The sequence below is a fragment of the Vigna unguiculata genome, chromosome 7, assembly GCF_004118075.2.
Source record: "Vigna unguiculata cultivar IT97K-499-35 chromosome 7, ASM411807v1, whole genome shotgun sequence".
NCBI lineage: Eukaryota > Viridiplantae > Streptophyta > Magnoliopsida > Fabales > Fabaceae > Vigna > Vigna unguiculata.
This window is the reverse complement of record NC_040285.1, coordinates 29,561,938-29,583,989: the sequence shown is the minus strand read 5'-3', so window position 1 is coordinate 29,583,989 and position 22,052 is coordinate 29,561,938. Positions and strand designations below refer to the sequence as shown.

The 22,052-nt window shown below is 30.2% G+C and overlaps 1 protein-coding gene and 1 non-coding gene across 2 annotated transcripts; both read right to left on the bottom strand.

The window, feature by feature from the left end:
* Positions 1 to 8,996: 8,996 nt before the first annotated feature.
* On the bottom strand, positions 8,997 to 9,123 carry LOC114192861. Its single transcript, XR_003606180.1, has one exon. It is a non-coding gene; the product is annotated as a U11 spliceosomal RNA (small nuclear RNA).
* Positions 9,124 to 9,338: 215 nt separating this feature from the next.
* LOC114189915 (actin-related protein 9) lies at positions 9,339 to 20,089 on the bottom strand. The gene is made up of 20 exons (XM_028078643.1): positions 19,922 to 20,089; positions 19,765 to 19,837; positions 19,548 to 19,654; positions 19,368 to 19,427; positions 19,218 to 19,283; positions 18,191 to 18,293; positions 17,588 to 17,793; positions 16,040 to 16,160; positions 15,846 to 15,910; positions 15,109 to 15,198; positions 13,770 to 13,820; positions 12,153 to 12,284; positions 11,631 to 11,720; positions 11,473 to 11,543; positions 11,196 to 11,395; positions 11,075 to 11,118; positions 10,940 to 10,989; positions 10,380 to 10,425; positions 10,057 to 10,107; positions 9,339 to 9,571 (listed from the first exon to the last, which is right to left on the bottom strand). The coding sequence occupies exons 1-20, from the start codon at positions 19,922 to 19,924 to the stop codon at positions 9,428 to 9,430; spliced, it is 1,773 nt and encodes a 590-aa protein (XP_027934444.1). The 5' UTR covers positions 19,925 to 20,089; the 3' UTR covers positions 9,339 to 9,427.
* Between the last annotated feature and the right edge of the window lie 1,963 nt (positions 20,090 to 22,052).

Sequence of the window (22,052 nt, the reverse complement as noted above, 5' to 3'; positions counted from 1 at the left end):
ATGATACTACAAAATATAAGTCAATCAGGATAAACTCATTTCATCTCTAAATTATGTAGCATCTCCAATAACAACCTATATTCTTATCTTTATTCGGAATTTAAGGAATTATATATTAACGTGTATTTGAAAACATATTTTTTCTTTTCAATAGAAAGTTTGCAACACATGTTTAAAACTAATAAAATGTCTTTATATCTATTATGAAAAAGAAATGTAAAACTCATGAGTTGTAACTTGTCTAAACACATCTACTAATATATTCCTTCCATATAAAAACAACTAAAATAAAATAAATACCTTCTAAAAATACGTGTAGTAATATAACGATTTAAATGTATATATAACAAAACATTTATTATATTATGTGTATGGTGTACCTTTGGACCGATCATCCTTAGATTGATTATTCTGTGATCAATCATCTTTGGGTCAATCATTCTGTGATTAATCACCCTTGGAATAATAATTCTTTGGCTGAACATCTTTCAACACCGATTGGCAAGAACAATCGGTTGGAAAATAAAAGTTAGATTAACACTTCACTAATGATAATCATGAATCAACCAACTAACGTTGATTAAGATATGATTGGACTGTGATTAGGTTAACAAAAAGGTAAAAGCTCATAACATCGATTATAAATAAAAGAATAAAGGCTAAGGTATGATTGCTGAGACACATGCATCACTTAATATTCTTGTGATTAGTCACCTACTAATTTAGGCATCAAAGTGCTTTGGGTTATGAGTCTTTCATCTTATATAATATAGTGTTTAACTTTGTATTTTGTATCCAATGTGGGACTTTGACTCACAGTTGGACTATTTCCAACAATCTCTCCTCACAGATGAGTACCTTTTTTTTCTTTTTCATATGGTATATTTTCCCTCAGATGTATGGTGATCCCTTTTTTTTGTGTTATGGTTATGTTGTCAATCACTCGAACCATCGGCCTATGGTGATCGCTTTTGTTATGGTTTTGTGGTCAGTCACTTTGAACCATCGACTCTGATACCACTGACCATTGATGGGTTTATGTTTCATATGAGTTATAATCATTGAGAAATTGTTATTCTCTCTCTTTATCTATATATATATATATATATATATATATATATATATATATATATATATGACATCAACCTTTATCTCAAAACCTTAAGACAATGAAGTTATGGGTCTTTCATCTTATATAATATTTAAATTTATTTTTTCTATCCATTCAGAATGCCTTATGCAAGTACCATCCAAGCGATTTAAGACCAACGAGAGACCTTAGAAATTAAACAGACAAGAGATAGGAGAAATGCAAGACAAATAATTCGAAAATTTTGCAGTACAGACCGACCATACCAAAACATCATGGTAGAGAGATCTCTCATTGACTAAAAATATAACTAAATTATAATATATAAATAAATATAATATTCATTCTAATAGTCTGATTTTATAAAAATATTAAAAAATATATCTTCCTAAAAAAAGTAAGAATTCATTTAAAGGATTTCAATTTTAATATCTGAGGAATTAATTAGCATCATTATTTGATATATAAATTACGATTAATACTTTAACACCAAAATGAATTATTTATCCCTTCTATATTACTTACCTAATAATGTACAAGAATGGCTTAAGCAATAAATGGGAAAGAAATAGAAAAGAATCGTTGTTGGGTGCATGAGGAAGATGTATAGTAGAAAGGACAAAAGAGAAAAAAAGAAAGGCACGAAGATAGAATATTGCTTTGCGTATCAGCAACCAACATTTCTATATTTGCCGTATAACTTTATCTCATTGCAATGCCTTCCTTCTTTTCTTCTTTTCATCTTTCACTTTCCCCACTCAAATCTGCATATCTTTGCCTTTCACTCAACGCAAACCTCAACAATTTCATTAATAACTCGCTTCAATTTTCACAATAACTTACTGTACTATTACCTTTCTTCTCATGCCCATACAAGTTATTACTTCCCAACATCTCAATAAAATTAATTCGTAAAAAAGATAAATTAATTAAAATTTGATGCCTATAAATAGTCACAAAGCAATAAATCTAGTACAAATCACCTTCTGTTTTTGATACTTCGGAAAGCATGTGCCATCTTCTCTAACCTTAAGATTCCTTTCTGTTAAAAAATATTAAGATTCCTGAACTCATATTAGGATAATCTAATTATTAATTACGCAGATGTAGGGTTACTCATATTATAAAGTGGTCACAGAAGAAGCAATTAGGGTTAGAAGTACATTTTATAGTAGTTGTGTGGATTTTTGAAATCTTTTTTTCTCCCCCTTAACGAATCTTCCTAAATTTTTATCGAGCATTACGCAAAAGTTTGTTTATACTCATTTGATATTTTCCGTCTTATTTTTTCTTTTACAAGTACAAAAATTTACCTTTTTATTATTATTTTATCCTTATAAATGTGTTTCAAAATATAATTATTTTTTTCTTATTAAAGTCTGTATTGATTCTTAGTTTCATCTTCACTCATGTTTACGAATGAATTCATTGAGAGTGTTAAGCGCTTAATGAATAATTTAGGATTTGGAAAAAGATTGTTTCGCACAAAAAAAACCATTAGACAATAGTGTCAAGTTTTGGGTATCAAAATATCATTTTTTTTTCGATTCACGTGATATTTTGGAAAGGTTTTGAAAAATATTTAAAAAAATAGAAGTCTCACCTTATTTGAAACAGTTTTGTTTCAAAGTTTATACGCACAATTTTGTAATATAATCTTTCAAAGTGATGAGTACCTTATCTTGGGTTTCATGGAACATTTGTATTGTAAATGGTAGGCCTTTTTTTTAAAAAAATGAGATTCATTAATTTATTACAAATTTTAATCTAAATAGATACTCACCCACACTATATTAATTGACACAGATTTATTTGCAGAAGTTTTTTTTTTTCATTAAAACTAAGAATAAATATTGTTTAATTAACATTATCTCACTTCACACATATTGCAGTGTATAAAAAAGTGCGTCAACTTTTACACACAGGAAGCATATTGCGTTCCCAGAATGAATCATCTTATTATACGTGTTCATCATTGTCATAAATTTTAATAAAATCATATTTTAGGAGAATATGTGTAAGTCACGTTTCAAAAAAGAAAATGTAAACAAAGTTGAACATATTTTCGAAATATTCTGTTAACTTAAATTTAAATATTGTTGATATGTAATTCTCAAACTTTCTTAGGCTTAGACATATTAAATAGACATGTTTTAAATTTGGTGAGTTGCGAAAACCAAACTCACCTAAACTTTGATTACTGAAAAACAGGGGAAAAAGGTGAATCTGTAAAATGAGGGCAAACAGTTGTGATTTTGGTGACAGAAGGAAGAATTATTTAGGAATAGCAATCTTGTGGACATGTGGGTTGGATAGTTGTTGAATCATAGATGTCGGAAACACCACATGTGCTGTTTGCATACAATCAACATCACATCAACACTGTCTATTGCCATTGTTACTGCCAAATCTCATTCTATTCATTCTCACGCATAAACCACCCTGCGTATTTGGTGATGCATCAACGTGGTGCGTGTTTGGTTATACATTAAAATAACGTAAAATTAATTATAATTGATATTTTAAGGTAGATTTTTTTTTTTAAAATCAATTATAAAATAAAAAAAATCACGTTAAATAAAAATTAACTAATTCTTATTTTTACGTTGTGAATCAGACAACCTTCAACTTCTTTACTTTTGGGATGCATATTCATCTACATTTTTTACTTCAAATTTCAGCAGTACTAGTTCCAAGATCAATCTGGAACACCGCGCTCAGGAAAGACAACCAGAATAAAAATCGTCAATTGTGGGGCATACAATCAAGGACGCATCCTTGACTCCTCCCACTAAACATTAAGATTCAATTTTCATTATTGATTTTTTCATATATATATATATAATTCAATTCAGTACCTATTTAACAACATTTCACCGCAAAATTAAACACTAAAAAATTGAGCGTGTCGGAAAGACCAGCACAGGAGTGATTTGATTCCATTGTGTTGGAAGTTGAAACCTTGAGCCGCTCGAACGCACACAAAAATCCATTCAAGAAATCAATATAGGATTCCACAGACTGGTGGTGGTGGTGGTGTATCATCCACAACAACACAACATCCGAGGCATCGGATAAGAAAAACATTAAAGATTAAAGATTACGTTAATTGTTTCCTTATTGTTGGAATAATTCGTACAAACGAATAACAGAAACAGATTGTGCAAAAACTGAACATTAAGAAGGGAAAAAGAGAGAGATGTGTTCCTATGGAGTAATTTTAATTAAAGTCCCAGCATATAAAGGCAAAATAAAAACAGGGAAAAGCTGAAAAAAAGAAAAAAAGAAAAAAAGGGAAGAAACACGCAGGGTGTGTGTTGATGAATTGGTGATATCCCCGGCGTGCAAAAACGAGGCAAAGGCTTCCCCCGAAGAAAAAAGAAGAATATTAAAATACAGCGTTAGATCATAATTCTCTCTAATTATGGACCATTAACAGCAACCTTCTGCTATCTCTTCCTTTTGTTTCTATCTACACGGGAACAAAGGGAGGGACCATCGGCGCCGGCTCGTAACAGAAGGGAGCCGCCGGGTGCTGCCACTTCTTGAAGGACACGCTCACCTTCTCCGGCTCGTGCTGCGGCGCCTCTTGCGGCGGCTTAACCTCGAGCGGCGGCGGCGAGGAGGCGAGGGGCGAGAGGAGGGGGATGGCGACGTTCCACTTGAGTGGCCGGTTGATTTGGAGGGAGGAGGGGGCCCGCCGCTGCAGGCGGCTGGGCTGGTGGCGGTTATTGTTTGTCTGGGGATTTGACATTGGAACACCAGAGAAGAAACGAGAACAGAAGAGAAGAGTGATTATGTTGAAGATGGAATGCAAATTGTGCTGGTTTTTTTTTTTTATATATGTAATAAAGAAATAAAGGAAGAGAGTGCAGACACACACGTTGGGAAGTGAAAGGGTCATGAAAGTGGGGTCCACCTATCTGTCATACAGCTCGGCTCGGTTCGGCTACGCTGGCTGGCTAGCTGGCTCACTATTCCCTTTTACGGGTTTCATTTACTTAATATAGCATCCTTCTACTTTCAGTATTTCATCTTTTTCTTCATAAATCCTTCTTCCATTTCAAATTCAATATCATATAAATATTCAAATATTAGTATGAAAATAAATAGAATTTAAATGTTATATTAAATTAAAATAATGCAAGTGGTGGTGGACATGGTTGTGAGGAAGAGAGTTGTTTTGGCATTTGATTGGAAGATGTGGAAAGGAGGAAAAAGTAGATGAGAGTCAAAGGTTGAATGATAGACACCACACAGAATAATGAATTGAATGATATTATTATAATCTAAGACATGAGAGAGGTAGAGGGGAAGATAGACACATCAATACACAAAAATAATGCCTCTTTTGTTTCTTTTCTTTTGACGTTTTTCTATTATTATCACACAATAATCCCACTTATTAGGTCCCTCTCAAATCACATCATCACTACAAGCCAAAACCCTCACTCTTTCCTCTTAATCTCTCATTCTATCACTCTAATCCCTCCATCTTCCATTAATTAATCTCTCATTATCATTTCTAAATTTATTTTACTTTATCAAAAAAATTTCTCTTCTTCTTTCTCCTTTTGGTAACAGGCTAGATATTGTAGAGAAAAGGTAGTGATGGGAATTTTCAGAACATATGATTTGATGTGCAGGAGGAATATATCTGGTTAACCCCTGCCATGGGGTAAGGACAAAAACTATATTTTAAAATACTTTCGCAATTCATAAAATACATTTACTGATATAATTATTTAGCTAATCCAGAGAGTAATAAATATAATTCTTTTTAATAGTTAAAGGAATGGTGGAATATGAATATGTGTATGAGATTATTTTAATCCGGATGCTGAATGAATCATATAAACTAGATTTTATGACCGAGAAAGTCTACAAGAAAATTTGTCGGAGGGTTTTGAAGACATTTGTAAGAAGTTGGAGACCTTAAAAACAAGAAATAAACTAATTGCAAATCCAATGGTCAGAAATCGTTTTCAATCCAACGGCTAAGGTGTAGGTGGCGTGGTCAATTATATACCTTCTACTCACAAAATCCACGTGTCACAGACTTATTGCGCAGATAACCAACACAAATCAAGCACTGGTATATTGTTACTGGATTCAGTTGAGGGTGTTGGTTCATGTTATAAAATTACATTTTCAATAAATGTTTTTATGGAAACATTATTCTCGAAGCATAATTTAAAAATATCATCCCAAAAACAACATCAACCTTTTTTTCTTGAGCTTCAATTCTTATAAATTAATTATTTGAAAATTTATGTTTTCAAGAATAGATCTATTAAAATTTAAAAAAGAAACAACCCTACTAAAGAAGATAGTTACTTTTCCACTTTTCCAATTTCTATACAAAAAATATTCAAATTATTCATCTTTCCAACTACCATAAATTCTCTTCAATATTTCTGAAAATATTATATTATTTATTTTAAATGTTATATTTATTTTAATTTTTCATAAAATATTTTCTTCATAAAAACAACAATTGAAGAATAAATAAATTTTAAAAACAAAAAGTAATTAGAAATATCTAAAAGTAGAGTAGATGTAAACATTACGTTTAACTATTCATTTTATTAAATATTTAAATTTAATAATTTGGACTGAAATATTTTAAATTTCAGTCAAATTAGCAACTAAGTTCGTTGAATAAAGCTTTGTCACATCTACAATAGATGATGAAAGTACATTTTATTTTCATGTTGCGCTTATGGAACAACAGATATCAAAATCATATTAATTCATCTAAGATATTTTTTTTAATCATTGGTATAGGAATTTAAGTTATCTCATCTTAAACCAGGTTTAGTTTGTTCAAATTAATTAACAAAAGTAGGAAAGTAATAGGTGCATAGATTTTCACCCATTGTAAACCATCATAGATTTCTAATTAAACTATTAAACAACGAGTTCAACTTTTACGTACAAATGTAAAAGTTTATTATATAATTAATTGATAAAAAGTGATAGATGCTAAATTAAAAATTGTTTTACAGAAATAAACTCACTTATTACGTTTATCAATTTATAATTGAATAATAATATAAAGACATATTTTTTTATTTCTTTTATATTGTATCTAATTTCAAGAGTAATTTTATTCACTTTGTAAGATTAGATTTGCAATGTGAATTGACTTTATCTGATCGATATGAGTCTTCTAACACATTTTATCACGTCGAAGTATATACATATTATGTATGAAATTAGACATTAATGATTGGTCATATAGTAATATGACACTGGAGAAAACAATAGATCTGACAAATTATAAATTACACAATTTTCTAAAAAAAACTCTGACAACAATTCTGATATTATATTAAGAAACGAACTTCTAACATATTTTTCTCATTTCTTTTATATTACATCTAAGATTGAGAGTAATTTTATTCAATTTAATTATGAGAAGAAATTTACATTTATTTTATAATATGTTTCCTTTTTTTAAAAGTCTATGGATGACTCACATTTTTTTTTTCATTTGGGTAGTTGAGAATTTTTATTTTCGTCAATAGATTCCTTTTAATTTGTGTTTGGGTTATTTTTTGATATTAGACTTGTTAGTGATTAGCTTTTGAAAGAGTTTGTTCTATTTGGTTACTCTAATTTTTCATATTTATTCAATATGATATTTAAACTCATTAATTTCCGACAAATACTAATTTATATTTATTGAGCACAATTTACTTAGGGTATTTTAACGATGTTAAGTGAGTTATTAAAGAAACAAAATTCTTCTATTTACCTATATTGTTTAAATGACTTTGATATTTGTAGTTTTAATTTAAGCAAAATATATATATATATATATATATATATATATATATATATATATATATATATATATATATATATATATATATATATATATATATATTACAAGTTAAGCAAAAAATAGATCTAAACTAGATCAATATTAATTTCTTGTACATGTGCCTAGACCAAAATTTAAAATTATTTATAAGAAAAGAGAAAAAAAGAGATTTTTCTTAAAATAAAATTATGGGAATTAGATTTTAAAGAAACTCACAATAATATAATTTTATTAGTTTGTATAAATTAATTTTAATTTATAAAAAAAAATTCTTTATTTAACAAATACTTTTAGAAAAACTCCCATGATATGGTAGGCTGTCCTTAAAAGAATTTTGGAAACTTGTAACATACCCTAATAAACTTTGAAATATAATAAATTTTTCTCCCATAATCTCTAAAGCTATATTACCAGAGTAATTAGTACTACCTTAAATACTTAATTAGAAGAAAAAAAATGTGATAATTGGATTTATGATAAAAAGATGTTTTCTAGAAGTTGGACCCACCACCACAACTCAGAAGTAGTGTTAGAGATGAAAGCCATCAGGTAAAGTGATATTTGACTACTATAGAAAGCACTGTAGTTGTTGATTGAATAGTTAGCCAAAACAACATGAATAATCAGAAGTGGTCACCCATGTTGTTGGATAGAAAAACAATGACAAAGAAAATGGAACAATGGAGTGAATATTGGCAAAGCTGAGAATACTACTTTGATAATCTTTGAATCTAAACCATCCAAGTCATTTTACAATGTTATATTATGAGGCATCTTATAAATAAATCATTTTAAAATGTTATATTATGAGGCATCAAATAAATAAATTATTGAATAAAACAAATGTATATTTTAATTGGTGTCATTTTACAATGTTGTAAGATTATGAGGCATCTTATAAATAGATTATTAGATAAAATATTAAGGGATAAATTTGAATTTGCAAATTAAAATTATAATACCATAAATTATATGACAAAACTTCATAATTAAAGACAACTTAATTTTAAAAAATTAAAAACATTATATAAATCTAATTTACAAATTATTTATAATAATTAAAATTTTAAATTAAATTAGAGGGTCGGCCAAAGAAGCCAACCCTTCCAGGTTCCATAAATTATGTCGGCCATATGTCTTGATAGCCATACAGCATTCACCTATCTAGGGCGAACGTGGCATAATTAGCCAACCGACCCTTTTTGATATTTTAAATGTAACATTCACTTTTATTTATAACAAGAAGCCTCAACCCCTTCTCCTTGTTTTTCCGATGTGGGACTTCAACTGTATGTTCTATTATAGGTTTCATTATACTTTACAACGTATTTCTTCTTATATTTGAATATATAAATTAACCATATCAGATAATTTCAATCTATACAAACTACAATTTAAACTTATAGCAAATGTCGAACATTTGAATTAACAGTAGATTATACTAAAATCAACTAAAATCATTTTATCAAACATTCTTTTGTATAGTTATTTCTGAGTGTCTTCAATGGTTAAGAATTCATATAACACATCGCTTGAGCTTGAAGATAATAGGAATCTTTGTATTTCTTGCTACTTCCCACATGAATACCATTGTGAATCCAATCCTCCCTGCTTATCCATGCATCCCTACCCAAATCAAGTACTCCAAGAATCTGCAAAGCCATATGTAAGATGTGTTAACACAAAGTATATGACCACTACCTACTATCTATGTTAACACAGAATATGACCACTAACTATCACCTATGTTAACACAATAAATAAACTCTAACTTCCATCCCAGAGGTCATGTAAAATCCCACCTTGAATATTTCCAACCAAGTACCAACTTGATGTACAGAAATTTATTATTATGTACATGAAAGTGATAATTTTATTTCTAAAAAAATAATGATAATTTACATATGTAAAACGATAAATAGTTATAAAATGAATACTGTTAGCTTATGCTAAACTCACTCTCCGTTTCCCTATTACATTATAATGATATAATGACTTCCAAAGCTAAATAATTAACAAAGTTCTGTCTACAATAATTTAAGGCTATATACAAATAGCAATGAACAAATATTTCAAAAGTAGAATTGGAAAACAATGACAAGAACAATTGAAAAATCAACCGAGAAGAAATTCATACCACCCCGCCTTTCCAAGACACAAACGTCGGATTTGTCCTTGATTGTAGAACCTTGAGAGTCATGTACAAATGTTACATAAGATTATATACAAAAATAATTATATAAAGAAAGCAAAACATATATTAAATTTTACATAATAATTCAATAGTCTGACCTTGGTTGCATAGAGGTCAAACCATGGTAATTTAATAACCATTCTTTATAGTAGCCAAACCTTTATTGTTAATGACCACTTGGAAAAGATTTGGATACATATATAATGTATAATTTAAAGTACAAACAACTAAAAAATAAGCATTAGATCGTATGATAGTAAACTAACCTCCACAGTATCAATTGCTTCATTTGGAGGGATGGCGTGTAAAACTCTGAGACATAAGAATAGTGATTCATCCCATTAATATCATGACATAATTAAATAATCATGCATCGCACTAGGGTGTTGAAATTCAAATGAAAAATAGAATTAATGATGTTAAAGCAGGTCGAGGGAAAAACAAAATGATGGGCACTGCTAACAGTACAGTGCTGTAAGAGAAAAAGTATTAAAAGATACGGATAATGTAAAACAGGACGAGGAAAGAAGAAACAGTTCCAAAAGTAGGCAAATCTCATTAAAATTATGAATAAACTAAAAAATAATACAATCATTATAATAAAAGAGATTTTGTTTTCATGCAAAATATAATTACATCAAGAAGGAAAAGATGTACTTAATACATCTACAATATCACACCAATTGAGCCAATCCTCATTGACTAGTTTTCCTTTTTCTCTAATATAAAACAATACATTGAATTATCATTCCAAACATCAGTATCAGCCAATTAGCTTATAGCCGGGTAGGTTAACATGGTAAGGTCAATGAAATTTGGAACAAACCTTTCTTCAACTGCTGCAACTAAACCACTTGTTAAAGCCACGCCGCCAGTCTATTCCAAATAAATATGTCAGCTCCTATCAATCAGTATGTAATATCAAGACAATTATACACCAAGCTCAACATGTAAAACTCACCAATTGTATGCTACAAAATAATTTTCTCTGGATGTCTATGCGACCTGTGACATGGTACTGACCAGTTAAACAAGCTTCAAATTTATGCATAAAAAATGAAAAAAAAGGGACAAAAAATTACCAGTTGAGAGAATGCAGTTAGTAATAGCCTCTGCGAGGCCCACTTTTTCTTCTTTTTTTGGCTTAGCTGAAAAAATGGGATAGCTTTCCCACATTGGTAATCCTCCATTAACATTGGGATAGAAGGTATCTGACATGTCAGACCTCCGGGAAAAATCAATATGCCATGTATCTTCAAGCATATCCTCATAGTCATGAAACCTGGTCAAGGAAACCAATAAGATTAATTGTTCACAAACATGCTAACAGCACCGAAATAATTTCTTGAATCCACTAACCAAGTGCGAGGAGGAGGAGGATACACATCAGGAACTAAAAGCTTTGGATAGAACAATCCCATAGGAGGGACCTAAGCAATAATCAACATCACTTCACAGTCATAGCATTGTTCAAATTAAAAGTGAGGGTAAAACAAAAATAAATGTTGGATACATACATTAAGAGCAGTAAGCCTTATCTTGTGAGACATAGGTGGGCCTTTGTCCTCATATGAATGAACTACTGCAACAGCATCATGTTCCTCTTCCTACAGACAGGACACCAGATAATTAAAGAAAGGGTCCAAGTTTGGAAGCAAGTGAAAACCAAAGAGGAGTAGCAAGTCTATAAACCTTCTCATTACCAACAATAATAAACACAACAAAAGTATTTTTAATAGCAAATTACTCTCAGAATTTCATGTACATCACGTGTCCTTTTCTATAAGAATGATGTTTAGGGCTGAAATGCAACCTGCGGTGCCACACATGACACATAAAGAGAGTCTCACTTGTTTTATTTAAAGAATTTTCATATTCAAGTTATTTAGAAACATGATAAACATATGATGAACATGGCCACAATTATGCTGCAACTAATTTTCAAATTAAAAGTCAAATTCGTACTCAATAAGGCTGGGCTCTAAAATACTCAGGCTGACGACTGCAAACTAAGCAAAATGAGAAGTAGTACAACTCACCTTGATTTCACAATATGTTTCTTTCAGTTGATTTAACATTAACAGATCTACAGGCTTTCTGAAAACATCTGTACGAATTTGTGGCCAAGTCTGGTGATGTCTTTGGGTCCAGAGAAGGCCCCTTGTTATATCCTGAAAGTATGAAGTTGTAATTTATATAATGACATGAAAAACTACCAAAAATATACAAAATTTGGAGAAAAAAAAATGTCACTACATAATTCAAAGAATTATAATATTAAAATCTTCATAAAAAGAAGCAAATTGAAAATGGCAACATATTTATTACATAACGGAGAATCAGTATACATTGCAAGCACGGCTTTCTTTAGCTGCGTTGGAAAGTTTTCTGTTATGGTTGTTACGCTGTTTTGTTTCTGTTAGTTAGGTCTTGAAAGTTGTGTCCTTCTCTTTACTCTATACAAAGAGAGCTCCTGTAATCTGTTATTAGTAATACAAAATTAGCCTCTATGTTTCTTGCTTCCTCCTCTTCTCTCTTTCTGTCTATACTCTAGTATGGTATTAAGAGACTAAAGATCCTTAATGGCTAAAAATCTTCCTCTATTTCACCTTAATCTGCTGCCCTCATAAAAATTTCAGAGAAACTAGATGATTCCAACTTCTTGCTCTGGCTGCAACAGATGGAACCATGCATCAAATGACATCATTTTCAAAATACTGTAGATAAGTTATCTATTCCACCTCCGTTTCTTTCTTTGTGAAGCAGATCGTGCTGCTTGAAAAATCAATCTAGCGTATGGTGCCTAGGAACAATAGGAACAAAATCAAATGCTATTGACATGGTTAAGTCTATGTTATCACAATTCTTTCTATCAGATTTGGGATAAAGTGCATGAGTACTTTTATAAACAGATGAGACAGCTGGAGTGTGCCACCTTGCACTAAACTACATTCCATTACTCTTGAGAATAGTTCGGAATTTCTCCTACAGACTAAAGCATTGGTTGACTATCTTGCCTTTGTGGGTGACCATGTTTCTCTTCAACAACACATTGATGTGATTCTTGAAGGTTTATCTAAGACTATGAATCTATTATTGAAAGTAAGTTTGGACCTCTTTCTATTGAGGAAGTTGAAGCTCTTCTTGCATACGAGTCATGTCTTCAAAAGTGCAGCAAGAAGTTTGTTCTTGATTCCATTTCTCTTAATCTGACTCAAGCAACAATACCCAATTATGCTTCACAAAATGATCAAGAAACTTCTTGTGCAATGACACCAATGTTCAAATCCAAGATGGAAAAGCTCAAGTCACTACTAGTTTTTGTGGTGTCGTGGCTCCAGTTTTAGAAGGTTGTGGTTGTGGCAAAGTACGCACCCAACCCATTTATAAACGGGTATTAAAATACACACTATTCGCGGATAATAAATATTCACGAATATCAATTATCCGCCGCGGATTTTATCCACGGATACCCATGGACACAAATATTTTTGTCATCCCTACATGTGAAACATTGTTGCTAAATAAGCAAAGAAAAACTAGAGTCAGAAAAACAAAAATTAGTATATCAAGCATGCTGGTAAGTGAATATTTTCCAAGTTTTGGATTATTTTAAAACATCAGTAATGGGTAGAAGCATGGAACTACTTTTGTACCTCACCACCAAAAGGTAAAGTCTTTCCAGTTGAAGGTAGAGCACCTCCGTCCTATTCAACAAGAGAAGAATTTAAATGTGAGAATTAATGACTTGTTGTTTTTCATAACAATCTGAACTACCATCAAATGTGAAAAGAACTCAAATTGACAGTTAACATAATAATATACACAAGCCAATAAACAAGTTAAAGTTGGTATATGTGACCAATAACAAAATGATATTCAGAATAACTACAAGTGTCAAAGTCGCCCGAGAAGCTACTTTACCATATAAGTTGTTTTATTGAAATGATAAAGTAAATCCAGTAACCAGCAAAAAGTTTAAATCATTAAAACAAACATCACAATCAACAATATTTAGTTCTTATGTTTACCACGGCCAACATAAGATTTAAAGGCAACCTCACAGTGGAATTTTTTTTTTGTTATATCACTGACCAGAGTTACTAATCCAAGATAGCAGCATGGAGCATAATTTGATCCACAGACTATCCCCTCTACGTAGTGTTTGACCTAACATTTTCCAAGCTTCTCATTCCTTATTAACAAAATACCAAAAATAGAGTTTCTATATAAGCCATTTGGAAGAGCTTCTACTTTTCAGGAGAAGAAAAGCCCATATAAGTGAGGGAAAACATTAATATTGTGAGAGTTGTATTGGAGATCTCACATCATCTAGAGATATAGCCAAATGATAATATATATATATATATATATATATATATATATATATATATAATATAAGTAGGTTGCAAACCACACTTTTTTGTGAGGTTGAATTAGGCATAAACTCACTTACTCAAATGGTTTGGTTATTGTCATATTAATTAACACATGAAAGCAACCTAGTGATTTGATTTTAACTTTAATGTCACCAAGAGTGTAATTTTAGAAAATAAGGACCTCTTTCAAAAATTGAAGAATAGCAGAAAAGTAATTGTTATTTACATTACCAATGATGATACACCAACTGAACTGAACACAATTTTCCAGATTAGCAAATTTACAAATTCAGGGTAGTTACTTCAAAATGAAGTAAACTTCAGGAGCCTACATACATTTTCTGTTGTAATTAATCTACTATCAAGTGATGCTGAATAAATATACAGTGATATGTTGATCTACATACAGTGCTTTTGTTAATCTAGTTCCAAACTTTCTGCTGTTAAGAGTAGTGGATCATAGAAATATTAATTAATTCATAAATACAACTTTCAGATTTGTGCTCGGCAAATGTTATACATCATTTAGTTATTCCATCTTCCAAGATATCCTAATAGAAAACTCCCAAATAAGTTAAAATAAGATATGTTTAATAATAAAATAAGTTTCATTTACCTCAATGCATATAAGTGATGTCACCTGAGCACCAATATTCACAACACATGCTGTTGATAATCCATTTCCAAAAACTGCTGCAATACCTTCCTGGTCAAGTCAAATAACACCTTATGAAATTTTTAGAAGCTAATTAAGAAATCCTGACAAAGGGTTCACTTCCAATTTGATCAGATGATGTATTGTTTGATCTCCACCAACCCCGTTCTATAAATGAATTTCATAATCCATCAAAATCATGATCCCTTATGTAGATTAAAGATATCGTGACCATTATAGCATAGAGATTTGTAAACCAAGAGAAAAAAGTTTGAGACTACGGAAATTTGAACAAAGTTGTCTGCAACAACTTCCAACAGTAAGACTTGGTTTTATTTGGAAAGTATGAACCAAATCTATGACCATGAAAACACCAAACTTAAGGGAAATAACTGAACTGCTTTGCTCAATACACATTTGTTCATTTCCCTCAATTTTCATAACCAACATACTTAGATCCAATCTTGAGGGATTGAACCCACTCCTCAAGAATGAGACTTGCTAATGATACCAGTATGTATCCATCTGTAATAGTCAAGGGAGTTGGAAAAACCGCAGAAATAAGGTTATAATATTATCAAGAGCAGCAACAAAACAGCTATAACCACGATGATGAATGTGTATCATCTCATATATTAATAGTCATTTATACCTGCAATCATCATAAGAAGGTATAACAGCAAGATAGAAGATCACACCTGGTGTACCACTGCAGAGCCAAAGCAGAGTTCTCGCAACACCAAAGATATAATTTCCTTTATTTCTGCTTGTGGCAAGGACAGAAACATAAAATGACTATATCAAGCGTGGGAAAATAAGAATTCTAAAAGCACATGCAAATAAATATAGGACAAGTATTTATCACAGTTTAAACGAACTGATTGCCAAATACCACGATTGTCAAATGTTTCTGGCATCACAAGAACAGCAGAATACATATTTCTTTCATTGCGAGGAATATGAAGTTTCTCTATCAAAATCCAGTCCCAAATAGTATGTAGATCATCCAGTACCTGCATAATAGGCAAGTGACAGTGATATAAAATAAGAGTTACGAATGGTGTCAAAGACACTCAAAATTCTCACTACTCAATCATCTAATCTTAAAGATATGGTTAAATTTTGATATCCTACACCCATTAATGTGGTTATAATTGGTCACATCTTTAGTCAATGCGGGATCTCAACATTAAACATAACCAATAATTTCCAAGTTATTGGCATTTTCCCGGTGGAAGTTTTGAATGATGATTTCATATTGTTCTAGCTTTGTGAATCTCCCTATTCATAATCTTCATGCTGCCAATCAATTGAATATTGAGAAGCCGCAAAACATAACTTAGAAGCCCAAAAATCCATAAATAACAGGAAAGAAATCATCAAATCAGTATATCAAATCTCCAAACTAAGAAAATAACCTCAAGTGAAATCAGGAGAATAAAAGTCGTATGGAAATGGATCAACCTCTGGTTAACAGCTTAATCATTTTGCAGATAGATAGTTCAGAAACATAGCACAGCTGAGAAGTGTGTGACAGACTCCTACGCCAGGGAAAGACACACTAATTTATAATGACAAATTTATCTCAAAAGCTTTAGGTATTAGGTGAAGACACAAATGGTTTTGTATTAAATCTATTCAGATTTCAGACTGAGCAGAGGCTTCTAATTGAGAATCCAGTGTTGATTCTTCCATACATCAATACAAAAAAAGTGAAGGTGCGAAATTCTGGATGAGTAGGATCACTGTACAATTAGAAGAATGTTCCTTTCAATGTACCTTCATCACAATAACTCAATACTTTCTCAAAAACCTTGCTAGCATGTAGTGTGGAGATTATGTAATCAAACCAAAGACAAAGATACATATGCACAAAATGCCAAATTGTCATTGAAAGGACACAGAAAATCCCCTCATACAGCATTAGGTTGTCAAGAGGCTTTACATGTTCTTTTTTTATTTTTCTTTCTATCATGACTAATCTGTTTAACTAGTAATACGTACAAGAAGTGTGCTATAAATTTGCAGGAACAAGCAGGTAAAGTATGCATATTTTAAAAGCACTATTATTGTCATGCTGTAATAGTATATTTATTGAAGATTGTTTATCACGTCTTCCTGAGTAGTCAAAGCATACAGTTTCAACATATTACTTAGAAACTTAAAGTAAAACTCTACTAGAAATTTGCAGGACTAGGCAGGCAGGGTATGCGTATTTTTACAAATAAAACTATTGATATGAATTCATTAAACAAAAATAAAGGTCACTAATATGTTTTGCTATTACATTATAATAATGAAACACCTAGCTCTATATTACAAAACAGAATTCTCAAACTATGTAATATATACACTTTTCTGCTCACTAATTAACCATGTGTGATCTAACTAAAATTCCTAACTTGCACTAATATTATTCTAGTTTGAAAGTAGTGAGTACCTGCTGCATGGAATAATGTTGTGAAATGTTTAAGTGTCCTCTGCGGATTGGTCGACATATACAATACGGCTCAGTTGGGGATATTCGTAATGCTTCATCACCACAAATGAACTCTTTGAATTTTCTTTCACTTGCATTAATGTCCTTTGAATCTGTACCTTCTTTTGGATCTGAAGACTCACCATTCTCACCTTTACTTGAAGTTTCTACAAGTGCCAATTTACATATAATTCATAACATAGTGCTAATTAATATTAAAATAACAAAACATTTAACATTGCAACTTGTTGCTTCTAATGAGGAACTCAGTTCCAATAAAACAAGCAGCTAAGCAAACCAGACAATGAAAGACTAATATGTTTTAATTTACTGTTACCAAAAAAAGGAAAAGAGTAAAAATTATCTTAAAGTGGTTTTTCATATAATAATTGAAATACTTTATAATAAAATAAGGTAATGCATCATCTCTAATATTACTTCTTCTTTTTTGTATAATACATGAAAGGTACTATCCAGCTCATATTAGATTCCAGGTAAAACAAACTTAAATGAATAAAATGCTAAGCTAATTGACACAATGAGAACATGCCAATTTCCTCTTACCTAATGATACAGATGAATCAATGGCCTCTTCAATGACATTAGTCCAAGTGAAGGGCAAGTTTTTCCTGATAATATGAGGATTGTGTCCATCAACACGTCCCATCTGCATATTATGTACATTGAAAGTCACAGTATGAATTAAGAAAAAAAAGTAGTTTACACTTAAAGTTTTATTGTTGTATAGTAATCCCAGAAAAAAAAAAACAATAACAACATCATAAATATTTGATAGAAGTTTCCAAATAGATTAGTTTTGCCTGAACAAGAGAATGGGAACGTGACTTACAGAAACCTTAGAATCCATCCTCGTTAACATGTTCGTAGAATCAATGAATAGCCAGCTAAAACAATCATCCCAATACTTATCTTTCTTGCTCTCTCACTACATAACCTATTATTTTGCCTCTTTTGTCTTCTATAATCCAGTTTTACATGCTAGATTTTGTTCCATTGTTATTCAAATAAAACTTTTATTAGAAGAAAAGTACCACCGAAAGAAGAACTGTCAGGATGATACTTGAGTGAAGCGACAAACTTCATGAGAATATAAGGACATGCATTGAATATATATCTTCAAATCATATATGTATAAACAATAGAAGTGATATATAGTATATAAAATATAAAAGCTCAGTTAAGCATAAAAATAGCATTATTTACTTATATTAAGGACTAAAATAGCAGAAACCTCCATAGAAAAGTAAGAATGTTCAAAAGGGTGAATATAATTACAGTACTCTTTCCTTAATGAATAATATATTTGTCTGCCACCGTGTTTGTCTACTGAAGTTCATCACTTATCTTCAGCTCAAAATATTTATTAAATCAAGTACACAGATATCACACTACTTGAGAAGCAAAGATTTGAAAGGGAAACATTAATCCCGTGCTTAAACAGATCCTGAGAAAATCTGGACAGGTCCAAACATTATTACAACACAGACACAGCAAACAAGAAAAACAGATCTACAAACAAACAGGATCAGTTTAATCATTTGAATTGTAGCTGAATAAACACTCCACACACCTTGCGAGGGACAGAGTTACTGGGAGCTTCTTCATCCAGAAATGGTATCTTCAACAATGATGCAATCTTTTTTTAACAAAAGAAGCGTATAAATCCATATTAGCAAAACTGTAATAAAAAATAACAGAACCAAAGTGTGTAATAACTTACAGTATTATAAGCTTTTTCCCTTTCCTTGTGCTGTTCCGGCACCACATGACTATTGAGCATCTAAATGCAAAAGGTAAAAAAAAAAGCAACAATTAAATTAAAACATGTATCCATGCAAAAAAAGGAGGGGAACAGAATACAATAGAGTATAAAATAAAACAACCAAATTATCAGAAAAACCTGATCTATGACATTCCCCTCAGTCTGTTTGGTGTGGCGAGCAATGCAGTGAGGAATATTAAAGGGGGTGTCTTGAGAAGCCAAGCCAATCCTAATATTTGCAGAACCTGAGTAATATGGGGATGGTATCAAACAAGTTAGAATATGTTAACTTCTGGTGTTATTTTGGGAACAGGGCAACAAATGGGTAGTGAACGAAATTGAATATTTTGCATACCTGGGTTGATAACAACCAGATTAGAGCCTCGTTCTGAAATTATTTGAGAAGGAAGCGCGGATTTAAGGTAATCCTGTGACATTAAAACATCCCCAACATGATATATGAGAACAATTTGTTTGAAAATGCAACGGTGCCATAGAGAAATAGATTATACCATGGAAAAGAGAGTAAGTTGTAGTTGTAGTTGCAGTTAGACAGAGAGAGAATAGAGTTACAAAGGTTTTTCAAATTTGGTGGGTTTTTTCCCTTTCAGCCTTTGTTTTTCTTTTTCGGTTCTTCCTCAGTTCAAAACTGAGTAAACATCTGACAATGTCCCTGATAAAGGTTCCGATTCTGAAATCTCATAAGTTAAAAAATTTATATTTTTAAGTAGCCAAAGTATGTTTATTTAAAAATATAATAACTTTTAGGTTAAGTTCTAATTATTTTTGTAATTTTAGTTTACAGATTAAAAAAAATATCTCAGTTAAAGCTTTCATTATATATATATATATATATATATATATATATATATATTCAATCAAACTATAGAAAAGTAATAAATTTATTTAAGATATTATAAAAGCTATTTAATTAATTAAGATATTAAATGTAAACATAGGAAAATTGATGATAAAACAAAAATTGGATTTTGTTAACGTTTGGAGATTAAGATTGCAAAAAATAAAGGATCAAAACCACGTATTAAAAATGAAGGGAAACTAAAATTATAATTTATTCTTCAAATTATTTTTTACATCAATTTAGAAATGTAATGATAGTTTTTATTTTTTAAAAAAGAATTAACTAATTTTCTTCTTACTATTTATTCATTTGTTATCTTTTTGATTTTCAAATTCATGCAATATAGTCCCTACGTTTTTATCACTTTTTGATTTTAATTAATAAATAGAAAAATAACGTAATTGATATGAATTATTTATTATGGTATTATTGTTTTATAAATTAAAAAAAAAACTTTAACAATAAAAATAAATTTTAATACTAACTGTAATAAAATAAAGTTATTAAAGTATTTTAAAAGTTGAATGATATTACATAATGGTTAAACCGACTATGAGATTTCTATTTTAAAATTTTTTTTTTTAAAAAAATAAATATTTTTGCTCGTATAAAGTTAAATAGCGATAATTTACAATTTTTTTAATAAATATTTTACTCTTTAAATGATTAAAATATCATTAATGAGTGACTACTTTTAAACAACAGTCTAAAATTGTGTCTAATTGTATTAATTAGAAAGAATCAAAATGGATCTATCTAAAAAAATATTTAATTAATAAAAAGGCAAACTTAAAAACAAAAACACCTCTGGTCTATTCTCACTTCAATTGTTGTTCATAAAGTGCGTATCACAACTTCGTCACAATACTATATTCTATAAACCTCTAGTTCCATCACTATATTGAAAGAAAAAAGTATAATTTTTCTAAGTATTAGTTTATTCTTTTATAAATTTCTTTTCAAATTTTTAAAAATTTATGATTTATAACTTGGTTTTACTTTTAGAGCCATAAATGACTGTATTAATAAATTGATCAAAATCTTGATTTATACACATTTTTTATTTTTAAATTTATTTTTCTTTTCTTTTCCCTATATGTTTATGTGTTTTCTCTCCATTTATCTTGATCAATTGAGGAATATAAATTCTTACTGTCATATAAATAAGTCCAGGAGTTAATTTTATACGTTAAAATTTTAAGAATTTCTTTGATTGAGTTAGAAATGTTTATATGCTTCGTTATTTTTTTATTAAAAAACATGTTAAGTGTAACAACCTTAAAATTTCATTAATGTGTGCATATAATTAATACATATAATTAATATGTGATAAGTCTAATTTATTTAAAGATATATATTTCAAGACGGTTGATTAAGATCATTGCAAACTAAAAATTATAAAGGTTTAAAACTTTTTTAAAAGACGGAGCTTTGTGTATGTATATTTAACCCCAAAAATCTAAAAGCATTCTTAATTAACCAGTGGGTCTTTAGTCATGTATAAACTTGTATTTCAGTTTATCTTTTGAATGACTGTAATGTGATAAGTACATCTTGTTTTTCTATATTTTAAGATTATCAGTAATGAAATGTTTTGTTTAATAGTTTTATACTATTGGAATATTATACAATTAATGATAATCAATTAAATTTTTGTTAGAGATTAATTAAAAAAATCTAAAAATGCTTTATGTCAATAACACGAGATAATCTAAAAAAATTAGACTCTTTTTTTTCATTGAAATAATGACAAATTTATTCCTAATGAGTCAATTATGTTT